We start from the raw sequence: 10,653 nt of genomic DNA on the forward strand, positions 1-10,653 counted from the left end.
ATTTTGATATTTTGAGCTACTCGAAGATCAGTAAGAAACATGAAAAAATGGGTTTTTATTACCGAAACGTGTATTAATGATAAACTGTGTTAGCAATGAAATATGAATTGCATTATCATGTGAAGTCAGGAGTGAAGTAATAACACACATTTCCGTAAAATAGAGTAGGAGAAATTTTGCTGATTTTCACTATTTGAACAACTAATTTTGCAAAACGTTTGATAGAAACTTGCTTGCTCACTTCTTATTGAACAATTTATCACTCGATTTCAGTTGAAAACAGCTTTTAATGAGCTGTAATTGAATGTCAAAGTGCTGACATGGCAACATTAGAGGCACGCTGGAATTAGATGTTGTTCCCCTACTTTAAAGAAAACAAATCAAATCCAATCTGATAAGACTGTTAGTGTTAATCTGCCTGAATTACCGCAACTAATCAAGCCATTCAATTAATTACGTCCCCTTTCATCAACGTATTAATTTATAATCCAAAAGAAAATACATCACGCCTACGATCTCGCGTGACTACCGCGAGCTACTGCTATAATGTCGCGATCTCGATTAACATGACTTGTTTTTACTCCCAGCCGGCGTCGTCGTCGTCGCCATCGTGATAAGAAAAGTCGCGCGCCCAAAGCAATGCGGGTCGCGACGCTGGCTTGCTGCGATCTTTGTTGTATCGTGCGGAGGCTTGTTGCGCACGTTGAGTGTTGCGTGGCATCTTTCCCCTTACGACATCAATCAACGCATGCTACATTTTTCATTTAACGACGAAGAGAGTACAGACAACTACTTTTATGTCGTTATTTGATTTTTTTTTAAATGTTGGTTTTGCTGTTATGTTTTAGTATTTCATGTATTTTATTTATTGTAAAATATTGAAAATATCTACATAGAACTTTTAACAATTTAAGATAAATGTCGCATCGCACCTCACCAGTCATGCAACATTCCGCGCGTGATCACCCACGATCGCCACACACGCACCCTCCATCGGGGGACCCCTCGGAAGCCGGTAAATCGCCGTGCCCGTTTCGATCGTCGTCGTCGCCGGCGTTCACGTCGCAGTCACACACATTCTATAAAAGGCGCCCGATTGCTCAATTTTGAAAACAGTCGGCTCCGGTTCTGAGTGAGTGTGCGAGTGATAGCGGTTGAGGATTTCCTTCCTGGCGCGCAAGTCCTGCCCCAGCTGCCTTGGGAAATAGACAGTCTTTTTTGCGAAAAAAAAGGAAGAAGATTTGTATTATCTCCAAGGATACTCGCAAGTGAAAGTGAAGTGAGCAAAAGTTTAAGGAAGCTGTGCTCATCAGTTGAAAAGTGAAAAGTAGTTAAATCAAATTAAAAAAAGTCAGAAAAAACAGTCGCAAAATGAAATCATTCGCCGCTATACTGCTGATCGGAGTCATTCTAAGGATAGACACCATCGATGCAAAATTGCGTAAGTTTGCACTAATTGAACGGGCTGCATGATAAATTAGCTAGTTGACCACGAAGTGTGACTAAGGGGGAAGTGTGTACGCGGAATGTTGTTTATGGAGATACTGTTATAATGATATGGTTTGAAACTAGGCAAAAAAAACTTTACTACTTTTTCAACACCCAATAACTTTATTGACAAAGAAGTAATTATGAGACCGAGTGAGTGCACACAAAGTGAAAACCGTACTCAAGCGCGGCTATAAATAAGTAGTGTGTGGAAAAGTACTACTAACTTGAGGCTAACCACAAATCGGAACCAAGCCTATGTGGCCGGCTAACGGAATTATCAATTTAGCTGATACACGCAAGTCCTGGAAAATTGTGTGGAGACAAAAGTCTAGGAAATTGTAGAAAAATGTCACAGCAATTTGGCGGCACAACTTGACGATGTCATAATGTGTAATCGTCCATTCCAGGTAGTTTTCAGTGGTGATTGAGAATTCAGAGTTAAGCACGATTTGATGATTACAGTAAAATAAATTTATTTCGATTGAAAACAATGTGTAAAATATTTGCCTTCTTGTATGATTTTTGTGAAAGTTTTATTGGAAACATGTGTCATGAAAAATATGTTTTAAGATAGATTGAATTTAAACATCTTGATATTCATAATTTAGACCGGTACAAATATTTTCAAATGTTTTTGTCACCCCCCTTCAAATTGTTCCGAAAAAATAGGGGCAAAAAAATCTTTTTTCAAAAAAGTTAAAAATTTCAATGGCATTTCAAGTGCAATCAGCGGAAATCAATTTAAAATGAATTCCTGCGTTTATAAACATTTTTAGCATGTTTGGGTTAATAAAAAATAATATGAATTTTTAATAAAATCCCGCAAAAAGTTTTATTTGAAAACTAATGATTGCAAAACAGCTGAACTGTTGTGAAAAACATTTAAAAACACTTTATTAACACAACAGTTTAGACTGGCCTTTTATTTAAATTTTTATGTTTTTTAGACCCCTCCCCTCCCCCATCAACACCAGCCAGAGCCGAGAGAGAAAAACTTTGAAAAATATTTGGGTCGTCCTTAATAAATTTTAAATATTAATTTAATTTATGTTTTAAATAATTTAAATGATAAAAAAACCATACAACATTTATAATTTTAATTAATTTAAATAAGCAAAACCAAGCTACATTTCAAGACAATGGTGAGAGGATGATACAGGCCTTATGAATACCTTGAAAAAATAAAAAATTAAAGAAATGTTCAATGCAGATTCCATAGTTTGATTTACAATGTTTTTTTTTTATTCCACACAAAATTGTAATTTTTTCACAGTTTGAAATTTTGATTTCAATAAAAGGTGATGAATTTAAAAACCAAAATAATAGAAATTAAACATATTCAGAGAAAAATTGCAATAAAAACACTCAATATTCCACACTATTGTTTCGTCATTTATTTAAAATGATGTTTTTTCACACAATTTTTTGAAGCAGATTTTTTGTGTTGTCTTTAAGGATGCAAATATTTTTAAAAGTATTTGCGACCCTTCCATTCTTCCGCGTTGATTATCAAATTTATCATATTTGTTTTTTTTGTGAAGTGCTCAGAACAAAAGCAACATTCTTAAAAAAATTGACGAATATTTTTAACGGCCTTAGACAACAGGAAATGCTATCTATTGCACAAGTTGGTCATAATTCACTAGGCAGTGTAGCCAATTTTTAAAAGAAATCATGATTCAAATTAAAAAACATGGAAAAAAGTTTAAAAAAAACTGTAGTTTTAGATTAAAAATTATATTTGCAATTCAAAAGAACTTTAAATAACATTCACAATCGTGCACCGTTTTACAACAAAAAAAAAAAAGATTTTTGGATGGTAACAGGACCTTCAAATTGTTTTTGAAGATATCAGGAAATTTCCTATACATTTTCTTCAAAGATATTGAAGATTGGACCAATAGTTGCTGCGTAAGAAAATTAAACGAGAAAAACGATGTTTTCTGTTCATCATAAAAAATAGCCAATTTTTGATTTTCAATGTCTAAAAACTACAACTTTTCCGAAGAAACCAAATTGATCACAAAATCTGTTCTCAAGATACAGATTTTTCAGTATTTTAATAATTGTTTAAACATTTGTAAGAACGAACGAATGATGTAAAATGCCTTTTTTGGTCATAAGTTACATCAAAATATAAAAAAAAAACCAACAATAAATAATCGTTATTCGATTATTCAGAAAATAGCTCCTGTAGTGTTTTACTATCTGTTGTTGCACCATAAGTATTTTTTTTTAATAATTTGATATTTTATTTAGGTATATTTTTGTTATACATAAGTTGAATTTGGATTTTTGTGATCTTGTAATTTTTTTTTACATTTTCAGGATTATAGTTTGTAATAATAATAAAAATAATAATCAAATGAAAATCAGTCCAAATTAGATTTTGATTCATATGCTTTTTCTTTAACACATTCTGAATTCTCATTTGAATTTTTGAAATTTGAAAATAAAATTTGTGGTATTGTGTTTATAATATCTAGGGACCATCCATAAACCACGTGGACACTTTAGGGGGGGGGTGTCGATTGTCCACGCTCCATACAAAAAAGATTTTTTTGTATGTACAATTGTCCACGAAGGGGGTGGGGGGGGGGGTTGAGATTACTAAAAAAGTGTCCACGTGGTTTGTGGATGGTCCCCTAAGAAAACTTTACATTAGGACGTTACCTTGGGCGTTTTCAAGCAAGGTTACGTCCTTTTCAAAAATTACTTCGGATATATTCAACGCTAACTCTTCTTTTAACTCATTGATTTCATACGATATTTTTCTAGACGGTATGTATATGAATGAGATAAATTGCATAAACTAATATTTTTTATAATAAATGAGGTTCTAAAAATCTGAAGAATGAAAGAAAAAGTCATTTCTAATATTCTGCCATGCCTAAATTGACGTACGGAAACACCTTAGTCACCAATAAAAACCTTCACAGAACTGTGTCATAAGCTTCAATTTCCTTGATGCACATTGGTGCTGCGCTTATCATTGATTTCATTCACGTGCCACTAATTCCAAACAGTCCCATCCAAGTAGTGCCGCCACACACCGTCCAAAAAAAAGGCCACTCTGTTCTGATTACAATCAACGTGGTTGAAATTGATATTCAACGCCCATCCCGTTGATCGTTTAGCCTGATCGATTTAACACCGTACCCTACGGCTCCCAATGATGAGCAATTCAGCGCTAATCGACTTCCATTCAATACCTCATTGTCGGCAAAGTGATTGCAAATTCTACGGTGTGAGTACTATCGAAAAAAATAGTAGTCACAGTCGAAACAATTGGCATTGGAATTGCTTGATTGCGTGAAGAAGGAATCGATTCTTATCGAATTTTCGAGTCGAAGGTTCTACATCGTAGCAGGCCGCGACGTGCCCAATCGATCGCGCTTCTAGAAACTGTCCTGTTGCCTACTCTGATCACCGCCCAATAATTTAATACGTTTTATGTCTTTCTCAACTTCCAGCTCCCTCAATCCACGTGTGCAAACGCAACGATCCCGACCTGAACAAGTGCATCGTCGAGTCGGTGAACGCGCTGCGGCCGCTGCTGGCCACCGGCAAGATCTCCGACGACTTTTCGATCCCGCCGCTGGAACCGCTGGCCCTGTCCACCGTCAACATGGACCGCGGCTCGGAGTTTAAGGCGACCTTTAGCGAGCTGCTCGTAAGCGGACCGAGCAAGTTCCAGGTGGACAATCTGAAGTGAGTTTTGAAAGGCTAAAAGGCAAAAAAAAGAAAAGAATAAAAACAGATTATTTATCTTCTTCCCTGTCAAAAGGGAGATACCGATCCGATCCGGCGTGACTTGCAAAGTCATCGTATCGGAACTGGATTTAAATGACGCAGTGTGAGTTTGTCACAGCTCAATATTGATGGTTTTCGTCTGGCCGATGAACTCATCAAGAAGATCGTTGTTGTTCTTTGGTAACTTGTTTGGTTTACAACGGTGAATGGTCGTTTCTTGCGAAAAATGTGTAATTTCAAATGAAACCCTCTTCAAGGTAGAATGGAAGAGAGTTTAAAGGTGAATATTTTCCGTTTTCAACATATTTTAGAGTAATTTGAGGAATTTATATTGGTTAGTTAGTTTTTTCTGTTAACTTTTATCAATTTCACAATTTTTGAACATCAATTCTTTTCAATAATGATCTTCGTTATTTTCTTATTCCTAATCTCATAAAATGTGGGAGAACAATATTTTTTGTGTTGTTTTACTGGAATTGAAGAGAATATTTTAAGATTCTTTTTGTTTTTGTTATTTTATTAACATCTTTTTCAAATTTTGAAATTATTTAAGGTTTTTCTTTATATAAAAAATAAATATTAAAACTATTTATTTGAAGATACCTACAAGGTTTATTTTGGTATTTTCTATATGCTTTTTTCAGGGCCAAATAAATATTTTTTGCGGAAAACCCGTTTTTTGAATTATAATATTTTTTATTTCACTGAACCTACAGAAGAGAAAGGATGTGTGGACATACCGTGCAAACGTTTAAATAAAACAAAAAACACAAAAAAAGATTAATAACATACAAAGAATCGAAAAAAAAGTTTTAGAGATATCGACATTGATCCTTTTTTGAGATGTAGCAATTTGGTATTGTTTTTGGGGATTTTTTTTTTACTTTTTATCGACTCAAAAGTTAAAAGTATTATGCGAATCCTACTACAATGTATCAATAACAATATAATTTCATTAGAATACGGTCAATTGCTACTCAATTTTTTTGTGTAAAAAATAGTTAGGAATAGTTCTGATCATTAACTACAAATTGAGCAAAAACTAGAGGTGGGCAAAACCGCTCTTTTTAAGGAACCGCTCTTTTTCGCTCGCTCATTAAATTGAGCGGCTTTTTGAACCGCTCTTTCGATAGTTTTCAAAATTATGATGAAGAGATTTTAAAGCTTGGTGTGTTTTTTACGCGTTTTTATTTGATTTAAAAAAAAAATAAAAAAAATAAAAACGACAACATTTGCATGCAAACCATAGTACCTAAGAAATTTTCCTTGTTAAACATTTAGAAAAGCTCAAATCTATATTAAAAATCTGTGGAAAAAAATATTCAAAGTAAACTTTAAAAACTGAAAAAAATGGTTTGAGGACTTTTATGTGGTGTTAAAAATATTGGCATTAATACTATTAAGAGTCTTTCATTTTTAATTGATGAGGAAGTTGCAATAGACCACCCCCTAACGAAATATGTCGATTCAGCTCTCAATAGTTGGGAAGTAGCCGCTCTTTATCTTACCTTTATATCCTAGATTATTTGAAAAAGAACACCGTGAGACAATTTTGACAAATTTGGTATTAATTTATAAGCGTTGGAATATTTGCAATAACACTTTCATTCCTAAAAAACAAATTAAATAGTACACTTTGCTGGAAATTAAACGAATTATATTTTGAAACTAAAAAAAAATACACACGTTTAAAAATGTTTTTATCGTGGAACGGTTCTTTTTAATAGACTAGAGTTTCAGAAAAACCGCGGCTTTTTTTTTGTGACCATAGTTCGTTCGCTCTTTTTCGTGATCCGGCTCTTTGAGCAGCTCGCTCTTTTTTTGTCCACCTCTAGCAAAAACATCAATTCGGTTAAAACTGTTGTTCTGGAAACAAGTTTTTATTAATAAAATCCTTGAAAAGTTTCTTAATCTTACTTAATTACTTAATGTTTCTGTATCTTACTCTAGAGTTTTTCTAAAGGTCCTATAAGCTATTGTGATACATATGTTTATCCTCATTACTTTTAAATTTCAGAGTAAATATTGACAAACTAACCTTCGACTTCAACATCTACCTGCCGAAGCTCTCCTTCCGCGGAAAGTACGATCTGAAGATCCGTCTGCTGCTGCTGAACATTGCCGGCGTCGGCGATCTGAAGGGTGTCTTGGGTAAGTGGTTCTCCCTCCTCCGGTTACGCAATAACTCAAGCCTCACATAACTTACAACCTCCCCCCCTCCCCTCCCCACCCTCTTCGCAGAAAACTCCCGCGCACGTGTCAAGCTGTACTGCGAGCGGTACGACCGGGACGGCCAGCAGTACATGCGCGTCAAGCGGCTCGCCGTCAAGATCCAGATCGAGAAGGGTCAGTTCGACATGAAGGACCTGTTCAACGGCGACCCGGTGCTGAGCCAGGTGGGCAACCAGTTCATCAACGACAACTCGCGCCTCTTCCTGGACGAGCTGACGCCGGGATTGGAGCGGAGCCTGTCCGAGACGTTTAAGAATACTGCGAATGAGATCCTGCAGTTGGCAACGCTCGACGACATGTTCCCGGCGGCGTAGAGCTTATTTGTTGTACCTTAAGTCCAGAAAAACCAAAAATGCACCCCATTTACTACTTTCTTTTTATCGACACCCAGATTAGTTTAGTAAAGTGCTCTGTTGAACTTTGTCTCTTCCTGGTCTTATCGATACGTAACTGGAACACCTTGTTGTCTGTGATGAATTGTTTGTATTAATTGTGTAACCTCGATCAAACTAGCATGTAAGCAAAACTCGGAAATGTCCTGTAACACTACGATTTAAAAAACACGTTTTTGTACAAAGCGGAAGTCACTAATAAAGATGGTAATAATTACGAAGTCAGATTTTTGTCGATTATCCGAAAGCACGAATCATCTCTGCGGCAAACTTTACGCGAAGTAGGCCTGGCCGACCTGACCTTCAACATAATGTTAGGCTTATTTCTTAGGAAATAAGTCGATTGAGGCGTGTGACAATTACCCCGTTAAATGAGTTTATTACCCACAAAATCACGCATTTCAAACAAATCCATCATTAGCCTACTGTGCCAATCATACACACGGAAGCGTACACACCATAATTCCAGCAATTCCAGCGCCAACTACGCGAATCAGCTAAAACTGTCGTTCTTTTCCTCTAATCAACCAAATTGGCAACCGGCCACAGCAGGTCTTGGAAGAAGTGACACTCACACACGTCATAGCAGCAGCGATTTTGCGTCTAAGCCGGTTCAAATGTTGGTGTTGACAGACGCGTTGAAAAGCTAATATTGTTCTATTCAGCGTGGGGTAACGCCTGGTTATCGTAGACACGTGCCTCTCCAGCTTTTCGAGCGTAGAGATGCTAGAATTTTTCAGACTTGCAACCGAAATCAAGTCAATAGCACAGACAAATGGACTTGAAACTTGTTGAATTTTTGGTTATGTGTAACGATCAGTTTGAATCATAATTTGAACAATCAAGGCACCAAATTTTCACTATTTCGCAAAAATTTGTACGTCTTATCCAAATCGAAGAAGGTGCTAATCACATGAAGAATTTCTCACACAAGTACGAAACAAATCTCTGAGTAAACTCCCACTAGTGCAGTAACCCTAAGCCGAACGCATTGTCCACGGCAGTGCCAGTGTCAGCAGTCAGTAGTGGTCACTTAAGCCTTATCAAATCATGCCAATTTGCACGTCAATTTCAATCTAGCGAATTCTCTTGGTGACTGCTGGCTGACTTGGTTGTAATTTTTGCCTGGCCTGACGACGTGCAAATGAATGAAGCTTCCGTATCGAGCTAGGTGGCCTTGTCAGGGGCGTGAATCACTTCCCGAGCGGGAGAGACGACGGGATTTTCGTGTAAGAGCATCGTAGCAGGCGTACCTCTCAGTGCATTTTCTGGATCGTCAGTAGTGTTATGACTTTTGGTCGGATGCTGATGATGGCAGTCGTTGAAAACATAGACGATGGGGTGGTTGAAAGTTATACTTTTCACAACGTCGTCAAGCGCCCTTCAAATCTGGGGCAACCAAACATTTCCACAAGAAAAGACTTTTAAGGTAAAAAAGCTGGTGATTTTACCTTACACATCGACGACAACATAACGCATGAAATACACCCTGCTAACTATACAAACAAATGTTTTTCCCAAATTTATTTTTAAGGTTTAATAAAAGTTTCAATCGAATAAAACCTATTTGAAATTTTGATAAAGTGAACTGATTTTGAGTCACAGCTTATAAATAGACGAATTTTATAAAAATTGTATTTTTTGCAATTATTAAACAGCGCCTTTCTCTGACAACAAATATTTTTCCAAAAATGTCTCCTTGCCATCAATCAACTATTTGTATAATTTTCAATGTCAAAAAATTAATGATTGATTAGGTTCCAGAAAAAATCGACGAAGATCACATAATATGGTCTCAAAGACAATTTTTTTCGGTCTGAAATTTTTTTACAAGCTTTTTTCCCAAAAATAGATGGGGCAAACTCGTAATTTGTTGCTTTATTGGTTATATAAATCTTATTGAAAAAAACTAGAACATCTAACAGTAAACTATATCGAAAACACTGTATAACGCAAGTATAACGCTTATTTTGAATTTTTCTTCCATTCAATTTTAAGTTTTTCCCAAATTTATAAAAATTTTTGGCCATAGATCTGGAAAAGTCGTTTAATTATAGGAAAATAGTTACTTGTAAGAATTCATTGAATTATTTAAAATTTTTGATTGCAGAATAACTCTTTCAATGTAAAATGCATTTTGTGACACTTTTTGTTTCAATATTCTGAAAGTTTAGCTTTGAATCATAAATTTAGTTGTTTTTCTAATCGATTTGGTGTCTTCTGCAAGGTTGTAGGTATTGATAAGGACTATGCTAAAAAAATAGGTACACGAAAAAAAAATCCGGTTATACATTGACTTTGAATGACAAAAATCGATTCCCAGAATAAGCATTTATTAAAAAAAATTAAGGTGTTACATACATGTATTTCGGCAAAAAAGTCAGAGGTTAGTATGAGCACACAAATCAACTTTTTTTTTAATTATTTTTTAATGGCATTGAAAAATACATTTTAACCTACTTTCAAAACAAATTTGAAGATATTTAGTTGCATCGTTGCCAAGATATAGCAATTTCAAGTTAGCAGTTTCAAGAAACGGGTGCCACGATATCTCAACATTGTCTTAACCAAATCGGCTCAAAATTATGGGGAAGACTCGTTAAACGGATGCCGTGTGCATGACGAAGCCCGATTTTCAAAAAGCTTATTTTAAAAAAAGATAAAAATATTTTTGTGTTTTTCATATAAAAAACAGTTAGTTTTTGATTTTTGTATTTTTTAAAAAAGCAAATTTTAAAAATTGGGCTTCGTCATGCACACGGGATACATCTTGAGAGTCTTTACC

General features: G+C 35.4%; 1 protein-coding gene across 1 annotated transcript; it reads left to right on the plus strand.

The window, feature by feature from the left end:
• The first annotated feature begins 1,123 nt into the window (after positions 1-1,123).
• Positions 1,124-8,089, plus strand: LOC120413835 (protein takeout-like). The gene is made up of 4 exons (XM_039574790.2): positions 1,124-1,441; positions 4,965-5,202; positions 7,262-7,395; positions 7,486-8,089. The coding sequence occupies exons 1-4, from the start codon at positions 1,372-1,374 to the stop codon at positions 7,788-7,790; spliced, it is 747 nt and encodes a 248-aa protein (XP_039430724.1). The 5' UTR covers positions 1,124-1,371; the 3' UTR covers positions 7,791-8,089.
• Positions 8,090-10,653: the final 2,564 nt, after the last annotated feature.

This window comes from Culex pipiens, chromosome 2 (genome assembly GCF_016801865.2).
Source record: "Culex pipiens pallens isolate TS chromosome 2, TS_CPP_V2, whole genome shotgun sequence".
Taxonomy (NCBI): domain Eukaryota; kingdom Metazoa; phylum Arthropoda; class Insecta; order Diptera; family Culicidae; genus Culex; species Culex pipiens.

What these genes read in the sequence shown, in the direction of transcription:
- LOC120413835 (XM_039574790.2), top strand. Translation starts at nt 1,372, where the DNA reads ATGAAATCATTCGCCGCTATACTGCTGATCGGAGTCATTCTAAGGATA. An exon ending in TTCCAGGTGGACAATCTGAA is followed by an intron (nt 5,203 to 7,261) that starts GTGAGTTTTGAA and finishes TTTAAATTTCAG; the next exon opens with AGTAAATATTGACAAACTAA. An exon ending in CGATCTGAAGGGTGTCTTGG is followed by an intron (nt 7,396 to 7,485) that starts GTAAGTGGTTCT and finishes CCCTCTTCGCAG; the next exon opens with AAAACTCCCGCGCACGTGTC.